We start from the raw sequence: 21155 nt of genomic DNA, 5'->3' as shown, positions 1-21155 counted from the left end.
CACTTTTCATTTTCATGCATTGGAGAAGGAAATGGCAACCCACTCCAGTACTCTTGCCTGGAGTATCCCAGGGGCGAGGGAGCCTGGTGGGCTGCCGTCTATGGGGTCACACAGAGTCGGACACGACTGAAGTGACTTAGCAACAGCAGCAGCAGCAGCAGCAGCAATGTCCTCAAGGTTCATCCATGTTGTTGCATATTCCATCAACTTTTTAAAAAAATTGTAAACCTTTTATTTTGTATTGGGGTATAGCCAGTTAACAACATTGTGATAGTTCCAGGTGGACAGCAAAGGGACGCAGCCATACATAGACATGCATCCTTTGTCCTCCAAACTCCATCCCATCCAGGCTGCCACATTACATTGATCAGAGTTCCGTGTGCTATGCAGTAGGACCTTGTTGGTTACCTATTTTAAATATAGCAATGTGTACGTGTTCGTCCCAAACAAACCATATCTCTTCCCCTCATCCTTCCCCTTGGCAACCGTTAAGTTCCTTCTCTAGGTCGATGAGTCCCTTTCTGTTTTGTAAGTAAGTTCATTTGTATCATTTCTTTGTAGAGTCCACATGTAAGGGATGTAATATGATATTTCTTCTCAGTCTGACTTACTTCACTCAATATTACACTCTCTAGGTCCATTCATGTTGTCCAGCAACTTTTATATCATAAAATTTCACAATAACCACAGAATTTGACCCTAATCTTAACAAGTTAGGGCTTTTATAAACTAAGGAGCCAGCTTCATAAGGATGAGGTTATTGTTTTTGTAAATTTCTTAAGCTACACTGTTAAATGATGAGAGAAGAAAATATACTCACTTAGACAAGGAAAAGGCATCATCAAACAGCTGAAGTCTATGAATAACAGGAATAGCCTGCAGATGAGATCCAAAAACGCTCAGGAAAAGATGAGAACATTTTTAGTAGAAAAATAACTTTCAAAATAATAACAACATTTCAAGATCATTGCTGCTTACAAAGCACTTCCATGTGCATTATCTCATGTTCAGAGAAATGATCATTTCTAAGGATAATTTCCATAATTTATTTATTATACATCTGTTTTTGATAAGCGATCCCTTTGGACATCAATCATATGGCTTCAGTATGGCTGAGAGTTCTGCCAAAATACTCTGTGAAAAACAGCATGTTAAAAAATAAAACGGGAAGCCAAGTTTAAAGGGCCTCTCCAAAACAAAAAGTATACATTAATTGTATCACAATGTCCAAATTGTTGTCAGCGGACTTTTTGGCATAGAAAGCCTTAAATAAATATTACTTAGCACTATTTTGGCAATGCTGAGGTACTCTTTTCAGTGGTATCTCTCTTCTCAAGAGTTTAGTAATTCAACACACTACCACCAACAGAGCCCTTTGAATCATGAAAAGGAGTCAACTGCCAACCTAGCTTCTCAGGCTTCTCTTTGAGCTGCCAGGCACTGCGAGGCCACAGGACTGTCTCAGCTTGTGTTCCAAGGGTCCCAAAGCTTCCTACAGCATTCCTTCAACAGCAACACCCCACCCCCGACCCCCGCCAAGCATATTCATATATGTGGTCCCAGAAGATTCATCTTCACAACGTCCCTTTGAGCATCTGAACAAGCAAAGCTTAATTCTTTCCTTGGCAGTAGTCACGTATCTTTCCTGGAAGTAATAATAATACTTACATTTTCTAGATTAATATTAATAGTAGAAATGTTTTGTTTGCTCAGCAATTATGTTGTAGGAACAACTGACTTCAGTTTTTCAATAAGTAAAATCTACAAGGGCTTTGGAGAAGGCGATGGCACCCCACTCCTTTCTTGCCTGGAAAATCCCATGGACAGAGGAGCCTGATGGGCTGCAGTCCATGGGGTCACGAAGAGTCGGACACGACTGGGAGACTTCACTTTCACTTTTAACTTTCATGCATTGGAGAAGGAAATGGCAACCCACTCCAGTGTTCTTGCCTGGAGAATCCCAGGGACGGGGGAGCCTGGTGGGCTGCCATCTGTGGGGTCGCACAGAGTCGGACACGACGGAAGCGACTTAGCAGCAGCAGCAGCACAAGGGCTTCAAGAAATCATTGCTATAATGGCATGACCTAGTGTTTCCACAGCTAAGACTGCCCTTAGAAATTTAAAAAAATTTAGCTACTCTGAAAAAGATTTTTAAATAAAGTATTACTACAGCTGGTTTTTGTACCTTTATTCAAAAGCCCAATGATAGCTCTTTTAAAATTACTGATCATGTTCTGAATGCCTGAATTAGATTAGGCTTCTGTTAAACATCATACATACATCATCTTATTTAATCTTCACAAGTTTTTAACATTGGTCCATTATACCCAGTATTATACAGACAAGGAATCCAAGGCATGACTGGCTAAATAAGAGGCCCAAGGTCACACATCTGGTAAATGATGATCAAAAATACAAACACAAGTTGATCTGACCCAGAAGCCAAGCTCTGCCAACTCTGTGCACTGCCTCTTTCGCCAGACTCACTGGGCGATTCACAGAAATTCTGACGTCAGAGACACCTAAGATATCTTTTAGTTCAACACATGAGTTTTACAAATGGAGTCTAAATGAACTGCCCCAGATTTCATAGCAGAGCCAACTCTACAGACTTCTAAGCCAGTATCCATCTCCACTAATGGAGATTTGGTTTATTTTTATTTTTATTTTTAGGTTTAAAAAAAAAAATTTAATAAAATAAACAGCAATCATTTTAATTCTACTGTAGAAGAATTACCAAGAATTATTCAAGATTTAATTGCATCAGGATAAATTAAGCTTCCATGTGGTTTAGATACAACAGATCTTTGCAAAGCTAAAAAAGCCTACTGACTGCTAAACCTTTTACATTAACAGTTTAATTTTCACGTTACCAACTGTTCTTATAGCTTATATAACCACTGACCATTTTCTTCAAAATCATTTAAAACGACTGCAAAACAAAGATTTCCAAAGTCTAGGAAATAAGTAAAATTATATCAATTGGAATATTTACCTTCTTCAAAGAAAAAAATGTTAATGGTTTGATCATTTTCGACATCTTTGCCAGAGTTGAGAAAAATGAATTCACTTGGAATTTTCATTTCAATCTTGCCAGCAAACACTGCAATACTTAGAAACTATTCACCAGCCTTACACTCCCATCCAACATCTTCATCAGTCTGGGTTGAAGGCTTGCTGTCTCGACTCTGGGTAAGACGATCCTCAGGGCTAACCAAGAGGCACACCAGCTCATCAGCAGCCCTCGGACCCCCACCGAGAGGACAACAAAGCAAGCCCAGCCCATCTGCATTCATTCTGATTTGCAACAATAAGACAAGACCTGAATGGGAAGATGATGGAAAACTCTAGAGGAAATGGTCTAAGAGCTGCCTACTCCCTCGGGCAGCGTGCCAGCGAGCTCATGTTGCTGAGACACACACAGATCCACATCTTCCACGCAGTCATTGCTTACTGTATTTTTAATTTTGATTAAAAAAAAAAAAAAAAGGTGTGATTACACAGAAAACATCCTCCTCTGCACAAACACAAACTGAGCCGACGCAGTGGGAAACATGTGTCAGCACCCCTTCCAGTGCCCTACCACTGGCTCCCCTGGAAGGAGCTCAGGAGCTGTAGTACTCAAGCAGCTTCTCATCCGTAGGTTTCAGAATCTTCTTGTCTGCCATGTTCACCACCCATCCGGGAGCCAGACCAAAGAAAATCTGCCGTGGATCCTTCCGAGAACTGAGCATTTTGAAGAGTTCGTCTTTAGTGATGTCGGGTAAAATATAGCCATACTTCTTGGCGAGCTCCAGTCTCGTTTCGGGAAATCTGGCAGGATCCGCCAGATAGCCTCGATTTCTCGCGTCAGTGTAGTAGGGGACTAGGGCCTCGGGGGGGAGCATCCGCTTGGGAATGGGTTGTCCACGGGGAAAGAATGGGATGGGTTTGCACAGAATTTCCAGCCTTCGCGGGTCATAGAAGGCGGTCGTGACGACACCCCCGTTCTTCTCGATGGCGGCGATGGCCAGCTCAGAAGCCAGCTGAACTTCGATGTTAACTTTTGCCTTAAAGGTGTCAGCGCTCTCCTCTACCAACTGGACTCCATAGTCCCTTTTAGATGGCTGGATGGTAACACCTCGCCCGTTGACCAGCTGGGTTAAGTCAATAGGTTGTGTGGGATCGATTCGGCCCAGGTCAATCAGGTACTGCAGCCTGTTGAGACTCAAAGGCTGATACTGGCGTCTGAAGCTGTGTCCTTCATTAAAGCCGTATTTTGGGATTTGAAGGTAAAATGGAGTCTGGCCTCCTTCAAAGCCCAGCCGGGGCCGGGTTCCTCTCTGCCGTTCTCCTTTGTGGCCCCTGCCACACTTCCTACCTCTTCTCTGACCTCTTCGTTGTCTTTGCGGTTTCCTGGAGCCCGGGTTCGGCCTCAGGTTAGCCAGGCTCACACGAGGCAGGGCCCAAAGCAGGTCCAGGGCCCAAGGCCCTGCTGCGCCCCGCACCGGGCCAACCATGACCCGCTTGCATGAGACGCCGCAATGGCGCCTCGGAGATTTGGTTTAATTCAACCAAGTCAAGTCTGACTGATAAGAGCTAGCCAATATTTTAATTTTTATATATTGTATAATAATTTAGCTATTTGATACTTTAAAGTGATATTGGATTATTATTGATATCTTGTGAATTAAATTATCTCCTTGGCCAGAAGATGAAAATACAATTTTTAGAAAATTCACATTTTCTAGCATTTATGTACTGGCATCTATTATGGGCTTAGAAAGTTTTTTGTTTTGGCCACACCAGGCGGCATGGGGGACTCTTAGTCCCTGTTCAGGGTTTGAACCTGTGTCCCCTGCATTGGGAGTAGAGTGTCTTAACCGCTGGACTACTAGGGAAGCCCCTAGACAATTTGTTTACTTACATTATCTCTAATTCTCATAAGGAATAAGAAAGATATATTATTCCCATTTTAAAGTGAAGAAATTGAAGCAGAACATTTAAGTAACTTGCCTAAGATCACAAAATTAACAGTTAATCGGAAATTATTTTGATTTTCACTTAGAAAGGCAAAATTATTGTGGAAAAGTGAGAGAAATGTTCAAAAACACAATACATTCAACCAAAACCTCTCTTTTCTAAGAAAAAAAAATCCAGCATGCCTTGGTATGAGGGGTGGCAAAGAGGTCAGGTTCCCACCAGTCAGGTTAATAAAAGCTCAGCCTATAAAGTCTAGAGAGTACAGTATTAATGATATTCAATAAAAGGTATAAAAATAAAACTTACCTTATGATCTTTTTCAAGCTGTTGATTTAATTTCTTCCAACCTAATTTATCATAGTTAACTCTATAGTATCCAGTCATATTCAAATTTAATATCACCCAGTCATGATCAGAATCTGAAATTTGCATTTCAGGAAATACTTCTACAAAGAAATACGTGAACAGTTTGAACTGGTACATTTAAAAAATATTTCACTACATGTTTTACTATGCCCTCTTAATTCTAAACAACAATCCAGTAAAACAAAAAGTAAAGATATTCCAAAATATGTATTGATCTTACCATATATTTTTTTCACATACAATGACTTTTGATTAGAAATGTTTCTTTAAAGCACTATGTTCAACAAGAATGATATAATATTTTAGTTTTAAATAAGCTATTCAAAAGCTAGACATTTTAATATTTTATTCTCTGCTTTTATGTGTGTGTGTGTGTGTGTGTGTGTGTGTGTATACACACACATATATTTGCATATATATGTGAAGGTATTTTTAAACATTTGTTACTTACTGCTGCTTTTATCTAGCCAGACTAAAGACTGTGTAGTTCCATTTTTCATCCAAAGAATAGGTATAATCCATGTGTCACTTTTTGGAAAAAAAGTGAAAACTTCAGTTATTGTTCACACATAAGAATAAAAGCTTTGAGCCAATATTAAATAAGATGATAAAAGAACTCAAATTCTTCAGTCATTCCTTGTGGATATGACCTCAGAATTGTTCACTGTTGTTTCACAAGCCAGCTTTGGCTATTTATTTATTCTCTTGTGCCTCACAGATTTGCTTCTTCTTGCAACTCAGGGTAGCTTCTAAGGTTCTCCTGTATCTGAAACTTTCAAAGCCTGTTTATATTCAATTACAGCCATCTGGCCTTACTCAGGGGTCATTCAAATGCTGCAGACATACCCAAAGCTATCTGTGCCAAGAAAACTGAATAATCATTTAAGAAGAAAAAGCATGACAAACATTTCAAAATGCTTTTCCACCTCAAGTCTTCTCCCAGTTTGAAAAGTGTTCAACAGCAATCAGCCAGATTATTCATATTCACTGAATGCTGGCACTCTCCCCGTGTTGGTGGATGTGACCTGGATGAAGTCACTGACCACGAGGAGGACATTAGTCATCTGAAGGCACACTTGGAATTTAGGCAATATTTCCAATCTTGCTCAAATGCTCGCATGTCTGGCTTCTCAGACTTTGAACTGAGAGTCTTTGTTCATATGATAGCTAAGGCCACCTCTTCTCAAAAGTCATGAAATATCACAGGGAGAAGGGACCTGCAGATCTATGTCCTCCCCTGGAGTTTTAAAGAAAAAGTGGGACAACCTGAAACTTTTGGTGATGGTACATGAAAATAAATTACTCATTTGTGCTTATACTTAATACAATGTGATCTGAGAATCAAACCCTTTATCAAAAACAGTTGAAAACTATCTAAGAAGTTAAGGAAGAAAAGGAAACGGAAGGAGAAAGTGGTAATGCTAAGCCACGGTATACTTACTATCTCATTTCACTTCTACAACAATCCCCTGGGGTTTGTATTATTACATTTGCTTTATAGATAATGAAACTGAAACTCAGAGATTTTAAATAAGATTAAGGTTTGAATTTGGGATCTATAACTAATATTTTATGTATGGTTACAAAAGCACACACACACACGTGTGGGCATACATGCACAGAATTATTCCTCAAGGATGTGGTTACCATTCAGTTCCATTTCTAGAGAAGGGAAGATGACCTGGCAACCAGATCCCCTTTTTTCTTAATTAACATAAGGTCATTCAGATTCTATTTTACTGGCTTTCACACAGAATTCTGCGTAATTCATTACCTCTGTCTAAAGGACAAAAAAGAATGCCTAGCACTCAAAGCTTTGGTTGTGGGTGTGGCCCTAAGTCCCAGGGGAGGAACACTGCAAGAATGCCTAAGGCAGGCCTCTGGCCTTGCTCAGGGCCTCAGGGGCTCTGCCCCGTCCTAGCCCACAGTAGCATCCGGCATGGAGCACTGCATCACCATCCCCAGGTCATCTCATGGAAGGGTGTGCACCCAGTGGGAGTTATGCTTCCTCATCCATAGGCTGGTTTCCTTTTGATCAGAGCTCAACCCCAAGGAAGGTGAAGACAGGAGCAAATCTACCTACTTGTGGGTTAGAAGAGTCTGATTTTTAACCTTTCCAAGATAAAATGGCTCCTGTTTCATGACACCCGTGGATACATTTAAGGTGATAACTGGAAAACCACTCTGGTGTGTCCAACTGTCCATGATGCTTTTTACTGTTGCTGGCAAAAGAATTTTACTCTGGTCATCTATGGCCTGTTTTAAAAAAAACATCACAAAAGCGGTTATTTACCATCCAAATCTTTTGAGGTAGCCAACTCCTAAAAGAAACTATCAATACGTAGTGATTTTATTTCTCATTTATATAGTAAAACCCAGTGGGGAATTTCTGCACCAAATTTAATTCTGTTCATCTCTGTATATATGAGTGGTTCCTTAGTTCATCCTTTCACTCATTCATTCAATCACTGAACACAATTTTTATGGATCTAATATATGCAGGCTCTATTCTGGGCACTGGAAACATAGTGTGTGTGTTAGCAGTCGCTCAGTTGTGTTCAAAATGCTGTGGACTATAGCCCACCAGGCTCCTCCACCCATGGGATCTTCCAGGTAAGAATACTAGAGTGGATTGCCATTCCCTTCTCCAGGGGACCTTCCCAAGGACCTTCCCAACCCAGAAATTGAACCCAGGTCTCCTGCACTGCAAGCAGATTCTTTGCCATCTGAGCCACCAGGGAAGCCTGGGAATACAGTGGTGAAGACTACAGAAGTAACCTCTGACTTAAAGGAGTGTCGCAGACAAGGGAAGGGGGTTTTCCTGTGGCATCAGCACACACACATGGCCTCACGATCTTACAGCACAACACAGCAAGCACATCGCAGAGAGTGAGAGAATTACCATTTGGAAATGTCTCCATAGATCATCTTGCTCAGCATTTGAGTAAGAAAACGTCTCCAAATATGACTGTTAAAATAGAAAAGGTAAGGTTAAGATGAATAACCTGCCAAAGCAATTCATGTTTACCGTCTTTAGGTAACAACAATTTTGTAAACTCACCTTAAGTGCGCTGATAAATATTTTGTCATTCAAGAAACTAGAAAGCATCCGGGCCAGAGACGCTCCCTAAGACATAAGAAGTTGTCCATCATTTGAACAGAATTCAGTATCTAAATACTGACACATTCCATTTTGGTACGCAAGATTTTGGGCTGTGCTCCTCATTGCATTGTATACCTCAGTTGAATGTCTGGGTTAACCCAAAATGTGCTAATAAAATAAACTGTCACTAATTAATAGATAAGAGATGAGAAAATGCCCTACGTATAAGAATTCAGGGTACAGAAAACTTTTTAAATTGAGATACTCACACGACAAGTATAAATAAATAAATGTTGCCTGTCATTCCAGTTCCACAAGGATCAGCAATTAGCCTCTGTGGTTGCCTACTGACAATGTCCCGGGGTGGGTGTAGGGGGCAGGCAGGGGGGATTCAGAATGGAGAAAACTAGGAAGCATTCTTTGTTTTGAATATGCTAATCCCAAGATAGTTCAGATACATATCTAAAGAAAATTTTCAATGGCCTCAGATTCTTGCATCCTTCCACACACAGAAAAGCAGGAAAAGTATTCATTTGAGATGTCTGTTCCTTGTGACTAGCAGTAGTCTTTTTATACCTGACTGGGTGTTTTTCCCAGGAACAAAACAAAACCAAGCCTTCAGCTATATCCTGGCTCCTCCCTTATCTCTTTGGAACAGTTTCTCAGAATACTCTGAGAGGCTGTCTCCTGGGCTATAGTCCTCTGTGAGGTTCCTGAATAAAACTTAACTCACAGCTTTTATGGTGTGTACTTTTCTTTCAGTAACACAAGAACAAATTTCCACCAGGCAGAAGAGTTCACCTTAAAAGTATCCAGCTGTCTGTCTATATTAAAAAAGGTAGATGGCATTGACCACCTATTGCAGATTAACATTTACTAGATAAGAACTGATTTAACCACGTTTTCTGAAATCCATCTACTGAATAATATTAAGGTCTTTGTACCAAAATTGTGTAGTAGCACATTAGTCTAGAACCCAAAGAATCCATTTTATGTAGCTTTCTGCAAGAGTGCAGCACAAATATAAATGTGAAACTGTTTTACCTTGTTGTAAGTAATTAAGTCAAAGAGCTCATCTATTTCATTGGTTTCTGTGAAACTTTCCACCTTCATGGAGACGGCTCTAGACACTAGGGCGTGATCTTCTCTGAGCACACCATGTAAAATGTTAGAAAAGAAGATCTCATTCTAAAAGGAAAACATTGAGACACACTAACTTCTGAGACATCACAGAAACAGGAAGTTCAATGTTCCTAAAATATTTTCAGAAAAACTATCATTGAAGAGCGGAAGAAATCAATAATTGAGAAGTGCTCTTTGGGCTACAATGTGCCAAATAAGTCAGGAGTCCTTGAATAACTAAACTCTTGTGAAACTTTCCTTCCCACTTGGTTTCCTTTTTTATTTCAATTTAAAAAATCAATTAAAAAAGTTAATGTGGTTTCCAAGACAGCCATCTATTGGGTTGGCCAAGAAGTTTGATTTTTCCATAAGATGTAACAAACTTCTTGGCCAACCCAACACATTCCTTACGTAAGGAGGTCCCTGACCACCCAGACAGGTCTTCCAGGGAACAGCATCTCTAGGTGGTTCTAATCCTCTACAGTTTTATTGGTAACTTTATTCAGTTCAGTTCAGTCGCTCAGTCGTGTCCGACTCTTCTCGACCCCATGAATCGCAGCACGCCAGGCCTCCCTGTCCATCACCAACTCCTGGAGTTCACTCAGACTCACGTCCATCGAGTCAGTGATGCCATCTAGCCATCTCATCCTCTGTTGTTCCCTTCTCCTCCTGCCCCCAAATCCCTCCCAGCATCAGAGTCTTTTCCAATGAGTCAACTCTTCGCATGAGGTGGCCAAAGTACTGGAGTTTCAGCTTTAGCATCATTCACTCCAAAGAAATCCCAGGGCTGATCTCCTTCAGAATGGACTGCTTGGATCTCCTTGCAGTCCAAGGGACTCTCAAGAGTCTTCTCCAACACCACAGTTCAAAAGCATCAATTCTTCAGTGTTCAGCCTTCTTCACAGTCCAACTCTCACATCCATACATGACCACAGGAAAAACCATAGCCTTGACTAGATGGACCTTTGTTGGCAAAGTCATATCTCTGCTTTTGAATATGCTATCTAGGTTGGTCATAACTTTCCTTCCAAGGAGTAAGCGTCTTTTAATTTCATGGCTGCAGTCACCATCTGCAGTGATTGTGGAGCCCAAAAAATAAAGTCTGACACTGTTCCCACTGTTTCCCCATCTATTTCCCATAAAGTGATGGGACCAGATGCCATGATCTTCTTTTTCTGAATGTTGAGCTTTAAGCCAACTTTGTCACTCTCCACTTTCACTTTCATCAGGAGGCTTTTGAGTTCCTCTTCACTTTCTGCCATAAGGGTGGTGTCATCTGCATATCTGAGGTGATTGATATTTCTCCCAGTAATCTTGATTCCAGCTTGTGTTTCTTCCAGTCCAGCGTTTCTCATGATGTACTCTGCATAGAAGTTAAACAAGCAGGATGATAATATACAGCCTTGACGTACTCCTTTTCCTATTTGGAACCAGTCTGTTGTTCCATGTCCAGTTCTAACTGTTGCTTCCTGACCTGCATACAGATTTCTCAAGAGGCAGGTCAGGTGGTCTGGTATTCCCATCTCTTTCAGAATTTTCCACAGTTTATTATGATCCACACAGTCAAAGGCTTTGGCATAGTCAATAAAGCAGAAATAGATGTTTTTCTGGAATTCTCTTGCTTTTTCTATGATCCAGCAGATGTTGGCAATTTGATCTCTGGTTCCTCTGCCTTTTCTAAAACCAGCTTGAACATTAGGAAGTTCACGGTTCACGTATTGCTGAAGCCTGGCTTGGAGAATTTTGAGCATTACTTTACTAGCATGTGAGATGAGTGCAATTGTGCGGTAGTTTGAGCATTCTTTAGTAATCCCTTAAAATGTATCGGTCTCTTACATGGACATTTATAAACCAAAAGCAATGCCAAATTTACAAATTCACAGTGATGATGATGTAGTAATATTAGTTATTAGAAATAAATCAAAATAAATCTATAAACTGGATACAGTAATTTATAGCTCATGCATTAGGAATTTTTTTTACCGTAAAAGTGTTAGTCGCTCTGTCATGTCTGACTCTTTGCAACCCCATGGAACTTCAGCCCACTAGGTTCCTCTGTCCATGGAATTCTCCAGGCAAGAACACTGGAATGAGTAGCCATTCCCTTCTCCAGGGGATCTTTGCTATCCAGGGATCAAACCCCAGTTTCCTGCACTGTAGGCAGATTCTTTACCTTCTGAGCCACCAGAGAAACTGGCAGTTATTTATATTTTAATAAGGTCTAGAACTCTCCAAAAGATTCGATCTCTCTTAGACACATGACCAGGGCCATTTCTTTCTGAAGGAAAGCTAGAAGGAAAACCAAAGAAGAATTAAGAGGTGCATGCAAAGACAGAGCCAAAGAAAGGGCCATGGAGACGCTGCAGGGGAAGCTGAGGCATATCCTGGCGAGCACCTGGAAACCACGGAAGTCCCAGCTCCCAGGGCACTCTCTCTGTGGTCCCAAATTAACTCCCTCACCCCTCAACAGTGTCAGATGAGCTTTCAAACTCTGCTCCACTGCCATCTGCCAATGTTTCAACCAACCCTCTTTAGTTAGCATATTATGTTTAGATTTATGAATACTTTGGTTACGTTATCATCAAACTGAGCTTTTCTCAAAAGGAGAAAGCCTGTCATTTAGAGAAACGCATGTCAAACTTTACTGTCCATAAGGATCCCCTGGGGATCTTGTCAAATTGTATTCTAATTCAGTTGGTCCATGCTGGGGTTGGGCTTTTTTTTTTTTTTGGCAACACCTTGAGACATGCAGGATCTTAAGTTCCCCCGACCAGGGATGGAGACTCATGCCCCATTCAGTGGAAGCGTGGAGACTTAACCACTGGACCACGAGGGAAGTCTGGGGTCTGTAGTTCTACTAAATGACCAGGTGATGCTGATGTTGGTATATAGCTCAAGAACCACACTTTGAGTAGCAAAGATTTAGAGGAGACACCTGCATAAAGTCCCACCTTACTTGTTAAATATAGGTTTTATTATTTTAACACCTAAGAGTTCTTGAGAGTGTGCACTGTTGATCCCTGTGTTCATATAAACAGAATGAAGAAAATAATAAAAATAAAAAACACCCGTAAGCACACACCCTGCAATAACTCCCATTAGAATGCTGTTAATCCAGCTCTTTCTAATCTTTCCCCCTATTTATTCATTCTTACAGTTGTAAAAACTTTTTGTCTTGTTCATTTACTTATTATCACATTCATTTAGAAATTTTGCTGTCTTATCTTCATAACTATTCCTAATAATGGCTGCTGTATTATAAATGAAACAAATATAAATTGGAAAGAAATAACCCCAAACTTAATCATGATTCTCACAGGGAAGATATAACTTCTGCAAAAGCAAAACACTAAAATAAACAAATGCACAGCTGCATAATACCCCTTCAGGTTGATGGACTATAACTGACTTAATCATTTGCCTACTGGGTAGGCATTTAAGTTGTTTCCAGTTTTTTTTTTTTTTTCCTGTTATAGACAATGTATTAACGAATACTTTTGTACACATAACCTTTTCCATATTTTTCTTTCAGAATGGATTGTCTTTCTCTCTTGCGCCTGCCTGGCATAAGGTTTACATAATCTTCTTCGTTTCTTCCCAATCACACAAGATAACTGTGATGAGTGAGGCGAACATCTCTTACTCAACATTCCTTGGGTTTTTCTACTCTGGGCCTTCCATAAGGTAATGCTCGTCCCAGTCTGTTCTGGTCTTGTGGAAGGGAAACTCTATGTAAAAAGCAATATCAGCTTTTTAAAAAACATTATCTAGCTACTGCAGATAATGATTGGATAAAGCGAGTCTGTACACTCTCCATTTCTTTCTTCATGCAAGCTGTGAGATCCCAGAGGACAAACCTATTTCTATCACATCTATGATTATCCTAAGAAATGTAACAGTATTTATTATTAAATTTGTATGGAACATCACTGAAGTTGAAAGCATAGGGTCTGGAGTTGACCTACTTGGGTCTGAATCCCACTGCAGCCTCCTAGGGATTGTGTGACTCATAAAAGGCAACTAACTTCATCACTCTGGAAATTCAGTTTCACCTCTAAAAATGGGGTGAACACTGTCCTCACTGGATTATTACCAGGTCTAAATTAATTTATATAGAATATTTAGCACTGAGACTGGCAAATAGAATATGCTCAATAAGGGTTAACCACTACTGTAATTATATCATCATCATCATCATTAGTTCTTCAGAAGAGTGAATCAGATATTGTACATAATACACTCTAAGCACATAACGAATGCTTAGTAAATGATGGCTGTCACAACAGTACCCACTAAATACTCAATCTATTGAATGACTGCGTGAAACTTTTTCTTACAGATGAGGAATGAAAGCTCAGAAGTGTTCGACTACTTGCCTCAGCTGACAGTGATCATAAAAACATAGCGAGACCTGACTGGTTGCAAGGCCCCTACGTGCCCTTTCCCTCCAAGAGATCTGCTGCTCCCTTAGACCAGTCAGAAGAGGGATGCAGAAAAGCCAGTGAGTAGCAATGTGGACATGGAACAACAGACTGGTTCCAAATAGGAAAAGGAGTACGTCAAGGCTGTATATTGTCACCCTGCTTATTTAACTTATATGCAGAGTACATTATGAGAAACGCTGGACTGGAAGAAGCACAAGCTGGAAGCAAGATTGCCGGGAGAAATATCAATAACCTCAGATATGCAGATGACACCACCCTTATGGCAGAAAGTGAAGAGGAACTCAAAAGCCTCTTGATGAAAGTGAAAGAGGAGAGTGAAAAAGTTGGCTTAAAGCTCAACATTCAGAAAAAGAAGATCATGGCATCTGGTCTCATCACTTCATGGGAAATAGATGGGGAAACAGTGTCAGACTTTATTTTTTGGGGTTCCAAAATCACTGCAGATGGTGACTGCAGCCATGAAATTAAAAGATGCTTACTCCTTGGAAGGAAAGTTATGACTGACCTAGATAGCATATTCAAAAGCAGAGACATTACTTTGCCAACAAAGGTTCGTCTAGTCAAGGCTATGGTTTTTCCTGTGGTCATGTATGGATGTGAGAGTTGGACTGTGAAGAAGGCTGAACGCCAAAGAATTGATGCTTTTGAACTGTGGTGTTGGAGAAGACTCTTGAGAGTCCCTTGGACTGCAAGGTGATCCAACCAGTCCATTCTGAAGGAGATCAGCCCTGGGATTTCTTTGGAAGGAATGATGCTAAAGCTGAAACTCCAGTACTTTGGCCACCTCATGCGAAGAGTTGACTCATTGGAAAAGACTCTGATGCTGGGAGGGATTGGGGGCAGGAGGAGAAGGAGACGACAGAGGATGAGATGGCTGGATGGCATCACTGACTCGATGGACATGGGTCTGGGTGAACTCTGGGAGTTGGTGATGGACAGGGAGGCCTGGCGTGCTGCGATTCATGGGGTCACAAAGAGTCGGACACGACTGAGCGACTGAACTGAATTGAGCAATGTTAGAGCTGGAGCTTCACGGGTCAAGAAACCAATTGGAATGTTCTGAATGCTTGATCATGACCCATTCATCCTGTATGTTAATAACTTTCAGCTGAATTTAGACCAGAATTAGAAAAAATGGAAATCTGTTTCTGCATGTTTCTGTGATGCTCTTTACTCAATTTCAATCTAACAAGTGATTCAAAAGAAGCTAAAGTTCTGATTTCTTAAAGACCATTGAAACAAAGCCTTAAGCTTTTCAAAAACAAAGCTCATGGCAATTTTTTCAAGCTCCAAGATCCGATACTCTTCTGGCAAGGGTTATGGTTCACTCAGCTCTACAAGTGATTGAGAAATGTACACTCAGAAAACAGTGATTAAGAACCAATGATAAAAAGAAATAAAACTAAATGGTATGAGAGGATAATCTTACCATCTTAGCTTCAAAAACATTGGTAACATGTTTTCATCAATGTTTCCCAGAAATGATAATATCTTAGCCATTTTTGTTGCATTAAAAGGTAACTGATTGATATTTATAGTATAGTCTATAAAGGACATACAGTTGAATCTAATTGTTTTAAGGACTGGAATGTCTTTCCATATTGACTCTCAGCACAGAGGTAATTTGGGGTATAACCAAATGCTTTCAAAATAGTTACAGACAACACTAACCACGTGTAGATGCTACTTTATAAAAGAGATTTAAACAATTTTGTAGGTGTAGCATATATGGAAGGACTAAGACTTACTATATATATATATAGTTTACATATATGAAAAGAGTCATAATGAACACGCTCACACACACTATAAGCCCCTTGAGAATGAGGACATGACCAGGAGTTTTCTCCCTAGGGTTAAAGACACGGGCTTTGCAGCTAGAGAAACCTCGGATTGAATCTCATCTCTGACCTTTAACAACTGTGAGATCTTGAACGACTTACCTAATACTTATACCCTCAGTTTCCTCAATAGAAGATAGAAAATAACTATACTCATAGGATTATTTTGAAGATGGATTAAGATGATATATGTATAAGACTCACTCCACCAGGCAGTTGAGTCCCAAGTGCTCAGTGAATGGCATTAAATAATATTTTTGATTATTTATTAATATTTATTATCATCATTATCCTCATCTTCAGCCTAGACCCAGATCACTGGAATGTAATCACAGTTTCACCTCAACCAGGCAAAAGACCTTGGCCAAGTCAATTAACCTTTCAGTACTTCATTCTGCAGATCTATATAATGATGTCTAGCCCAGGGGAGGAAGAGCAGAGGTACTGTAGAGTGGCTGGACTATGTGATGGTGGGCATTATAGGATGTCCACAAAGGGCAGGAGGAAAATTCTTAAAGAGACGGAATACCAGACCACCTGACCTGCCTCTTGAGAAACCTATATGCAGGTCAGGAAGCAACAGTTAGAACTGGACATGGAACAACAGACTGGGTCCAAATAGGAAAAGGAGTACGTCAAGGCTGTATATTGTCACCCTGCTTATTTAACTTATATGCAGGGTACATCATGAGAAACTCTGGGCTGGAGGAAGCACAAGCTGGAATCAAGATTGCTAGGAGAAATATCAATAACCTCAGATATGCAGATGACATCACCCTTATGGTAGAAAGTGAAGAAGAACTAAAGGGCCTCTTGATGAAAGTGAAAGAGGAGAGTGAAAAAGTTGGCTTAAAGCTCAACATTCAGAAAACAAAGATCATGGCATCTGGTCCCATCACTTCATGGCAAATAGATGGGGAAACAGTGGCAGACTTTATTTTTGGGGGCTCCAAAATCACTGCAGATGGTGATTGCAGCCATGAAATTAAAAGACACTTACTCCTTGGAAGGAAAGTTATGACCAACCTAGATAGCATATTAAAAAGCAGACTGTGTACAAGACAGCAAAAGAGACACTGATGTATAGAACAGTCTTATGGACTCTATGGGAGAGGGAGAGGGTGGGAAGATTTGGGAGAATGGCATTGAAACATGTAAAATATCATGTATGAAACGAGATGCCAGTCCAGGTTCGATGCACCATACTGGATGCTTGGGGCTAGTGCACTGGGACGACCCAGAGGGATGGTATGGGGAGGGAGGAGGGAGGGGGTTCAGGATGGGGAACACATGTATACCTGTGGCAGATTCATTTTGATATTTGGCAAAACTAATACAATTATGTAAAGTTTAAAAATAAAATAAAATTAAAAAAAAAAAAGCAGAGACATCACTTCGTCAATAAAGGTTTGTCTAGTCAAGGCTATGGTTTTTCCAGTGGTCATGTATGAATGTGAGAATTGGACTATAAAGAAGTCTGAGTGCTGAAGAATTGATGCTTTTGAACTGTGGTGTTGGAGAAGACTCTTGAGAGTCCCTTGGACTGCAAGGAGATCCAACCAGTCCATCCTAAAGCAGATCAGTCCTGGGTGTTCACTGGAAGGACTGATGTTGAAGCTGAAACTCCAATACTTTAGCCACCTGATGCAAAGAGCTGACTCATTTGGAAAGACCCTAATGCTGGGAAAGATTGAGGGCAGGAGGAGAAAGGGACGACAGAAGATGAGATGGTTGGATGGCAATCACTGACTCGATGGACATGGGTTTTAGTGGACTCTGGGAGTTGTTGGTGGACAGGGAGGCCTGGCGTGCTGTGGTTCATGGGGTCGCAAAGAGTTGGATGGGACTGAGCGACTGAACTGAACTTGCAAAGTGGCATGGAACTGGGGCAGTAAAAGACTGCTACATCAGTGCTCCTCAGAAGCTACAATTTCACGAATAGGTAAAAAAAGTTTTTTTTTAAAGTTTCTGTGTGGCGAACAGAGGTCTGTCAATTTTTTATTCTGCCAACTTTTTAATAAACAAAAGATAAATATCATCTACTTACTATCTTCTTCCTTTCATAAAAGAGGGAAAAATTTACAACCAATATATTAATGGGCTTCCCTGATGGCTCAGACAGTAAAGAATCTGCCTGCAATGAGGGAGACCTGGGTTTGATCCCTGGTTTGGGAAGATCCCCTGGAGAAGGAAATGGCAATCCACTCCAGTATTCTTGAGTGGGGAATTCCATGGACAGAGGAGCCTGGCAGACTATATAGTCTATGGGGTCACAAAGAGTTGGACACGAATGAGTGACTTTCACTTTCACTTTCATAATAATAGAAAGAACAATCTTAGATTCTCCTTCAAAGTGAATAAATTTAGCCTGTAAGGATCTGACCAGTGGAAACCAGCATGTCAAGCGTCAATACACTCTAATGAGCAACGGTACGGAGAGGAGAAAAGAGGCTACAAGTAGAGCCTTGGAAACACTTGGGAGGGGAGAGGAAAAAAAGACCTGCAAAAAGCAGCAGAAAGAGCAGCTCTGAGCATCAGAGAGATGGCAGGAGGCAGGAACAGAGAGGAAGAAAGAAACCCTTACTTGGTGCGAAGAAATGAGGTCTGTGTCAAAAGATCATATTAAATCTAAACATTTAAACACTTAAATCAATTTAGCTTTATCATGCCATTCTGAAAGCATTACCTAACTACTCTAAATAAAATATTGGAATATAACTTTCAATTCAGATTTGCATACACATAAATTAATTTTCCATGTTACTATTTACTCAACATAGCAAAAGATTATCAGCTATAACAGATACAATGTCAGCTATGAGTATCATATGCAATATCAGCTACATTATGGGTAATATAACATAGCATATTACTTATTATTAAAGTTGTAGATTACTGATTGCAAGTGCTTTAAAATTCAGTCAGTCTAGGTAGAAATTAATGAAAATAACCTAAAATCTAACAGTAGGGAAAATATTTTATATATATATATATATATACATACACACACATTCATATAGACACATCTTATAAAGTTATATGATAAAATACTAGGAAACTGTTAAAAATCTTATTTTCAAGGATGATCTAATGACCTGTGGAAAAGCTCTTGATATAGTATGAAGTAGAAAGGGCATTACACATTTCTGTGTAATTTTCTCTTCTAGGAATATTTACAATAATAAAAGCCTGACAAAAGAAAACAAATCAAAAAGACAACATTGAGCATCTCTGATATTACAGATAATTTATTATCTCTATATTTTTCTGTATTTTACACACTTTCAACAATGAAAATTAACTACTATTATAATTAGAAGAAAAATTATAAATTAATTTAACAGACATACTTACCATTGGGAGTTTAGGATTGAAGTGGTTAATTATCCCAAATTCAAAATAAGATGCAAAACCTTCATTGAGCCAGATATTATTCCACCAATTCATGGTAACCAAGTTTCCAAACCACTTTTGGAGTTGGGGATGAAAAGAACAATCTTAACTTCAATTTAAGTAATATTTATTGTAATTACATGTTAAATAAATGTAAGGTCAAAGACAAAATTAAATGTAATTTGCTATCAGTGATAAAACTTGAAAACAGGACTCCAAAATCATGTTGTTGTTTTATTAATAACATGAAGTCATTCGTTTTTTTCTGTAAAATTTCACATCCAATGACTGGAAGCAATTTTTGCTTTAAAACTGTGATGCTGAGAAATAAAGTAAGCTAGAATAGCATTTCTTAAATTGTCCACTTTACTCCAAAGTTAAGTCAAAGTAGAAGGCCTGAATGTTCACTTAACACCTACTGAATGACAGCATCTCATACTCTAAACAGACTACATCAGAATTTTGCTGTAAGCAGTTGATTATGTTTTAAGGACATGATTTGATCTGCACCATGTAAGAATCACTCAAGTATTTGTTTCTGCAAAGTGGTCCAGTTATAATTATTTTCTGTTTGAGCTTAACAGAAGGAAAGTGTCAAATGATGATGAATAGAATCAGGAAAGATAAACACAATAATTTCCAAAACCAACAAATCCACACCCTGGTTTTTAACCAAATTCTTATAATAGCTGTGATGTACTAATAGTTAGCACCCTATTTTCCAAAACAATGTGTCACTTAGGCTATAATAAAAAATGACACTGTGAGTGATGATCAAGACTTGTGAAAATATGTGTTGACTGTGTAACAGGGTATAATTTAATCACAGGAAATCACTCCTCTCCAAAACTTCTTAGGGGTCCATATAACAAGAAGATAATTTCACAGTTTAGGTGACTGTCACCTCAGTGATACTAGTATATTGACTATAACCCTTTAACTTGTAACTTCTTGCAAAAAAAAAAAAAGTTTGTGACAATCTACTGATGAAATGGGATATCTTCTAGTGACTCCTTTGAATATCTCTATTTTAAGATGGAATGAAAAGCAGATGATCACAGGTCTGCTTGGTTTACTTTTCCTGAAGAGAACTTTGTGGCACACAATTACTCTTTGAATATACGACCTGCTACTGTTCTGAGATTTCTTATCACCATGATCTATCACCAAAAGTTCAAATCCACCCAGGATCTGATTACATAGATCCTTCCTTGTTTTCACTCACTGGACCACTTTTCAAGTTATTTTTTAAAATTTGGTGTATGGTATAGTTTGAGGAGTTTTTGCTGCTTTTGGTACAGAAGCTGGAGAATATTCTCGTGTGAAATAAGAAAGAACATTTTACCACATGCCTGATGTCCGATTTCGTGGGAGACAATATAGGAGATCATGATCTTTTTTTCTGTTAGTTTATCATTTGGTTGCAGCAACAATAACGACTCGTCAAATATCAAGAGTCCCCAGTTTTCCATTGCACGGTTGTCAAAAGTAGGCAAAGCAATTATATCTAAGTGGATTTAAATGGAGGGAAAATGAATCATCTCTTTCTAAAGATTTGAGAGTTCCAGATACAACATCTCAAAATGAAATCATAAAATTACTGAAATAAAATGCAAGTGAATATCTATAACTTAAGGGGCAGGAGAAAGGCATTAAAGACATAGAGAAGACAGAGTCAGAAAACAAATTGCTTTGACTGTATGAAAATTAAATAGTTTTGATTAAGGACCTATATCCAAAATATACAAAGAACACTTGAAACTCAAAAATAAGAGAACAACTTTACAGAATTAGCAAAAGATCTAAAGAGATAGTTCACTAAAGAGACACTTCACTAAAGAGACACACAAATGGCAAATGAACAGATAAAGATATGCTCAACACCATATGTCACTGCTGCTGCTAAGTCGCTTCAGTCGTGTC

General features: G+C 39.4%; 2 protein-coding genes across 4 annotated transcripts in view; both read right to left on the bottom strand.

Moving 5' to 3' along the window:
* LVRN (laeverin) overlaps positions 1-21155 on the bottom strand; it is a 79085-nt gene that overhangs the window by 20714 nt on the left and 37216 nt on the right. For 2 of the 3 annotated variants that reach the window (XM_061429947.1, XM_061429948.1), the window contains exons 5-13: positions 20585-20739; positions 19194-19307; positions 9476-9619; positions 8390-8455; positions 8231-8296; positions 7412-7584; positions 5780-5856; positions 5269-5408; positions 821-876 (exon numbers count right to left, since the gene is read on the bottom strand). In XM_061429947.1, coding sequence (XP_061285931.1) covers positions 821-876; positions 5269-5408; positions 5780-5856; positions 7412-7584; positions 8231-8296; positions 8390-8455; positions 9476-9619; positions 19194-19307; positions 20585-20739 — 991 coding nt within the window. The remainder of the gene's footprint in view (positions 1-820; positions 877-5268; positions 5409-5779; positions 5857-7411; positions 7585-8230; positions 8297-8389; positions 8456-9475; positions 9620-19193; positions 19308-20584; positions 20740-21155) is intronic. The other variant, XM_061429949.1, reaches the window with a different exon arrangement.
* On the bottom strand, positions 3444-5265 carry LOC133255548 (large ribosomal subunit protein uL15m-like). Its single transcript, XM_061429950.1, has one exon. The coding sequence runs from the start codon at positions 4497-4499 to the stop codon at positions 3606-3608; it is 894 nt and encodes a 297-aa protein (XP_061285934.1). The 5' UTR covers positions 4500-5265; the 3' UTR covers positions 3444-3605.

Source organism: Bos javanicus, chromosome 10, assembly GCF_032452875.1.
Source record: "Bos javanicus breed banteng chromosome 10, ARS-OSU_banteng_1.0, whole genome shotgun sequence".
NCBI classification, from domain to species: Eukaryota; Metazoa; Chordata; class Mammalia; order Artiodactyla; family Bovidae; genus Bos; species Bos javanicus.
The sequence above is the reverse complement of the archived record's forward strand: the minus strand, read 5'-3'. Positions and strand labels throughout refer to the sequence as shown.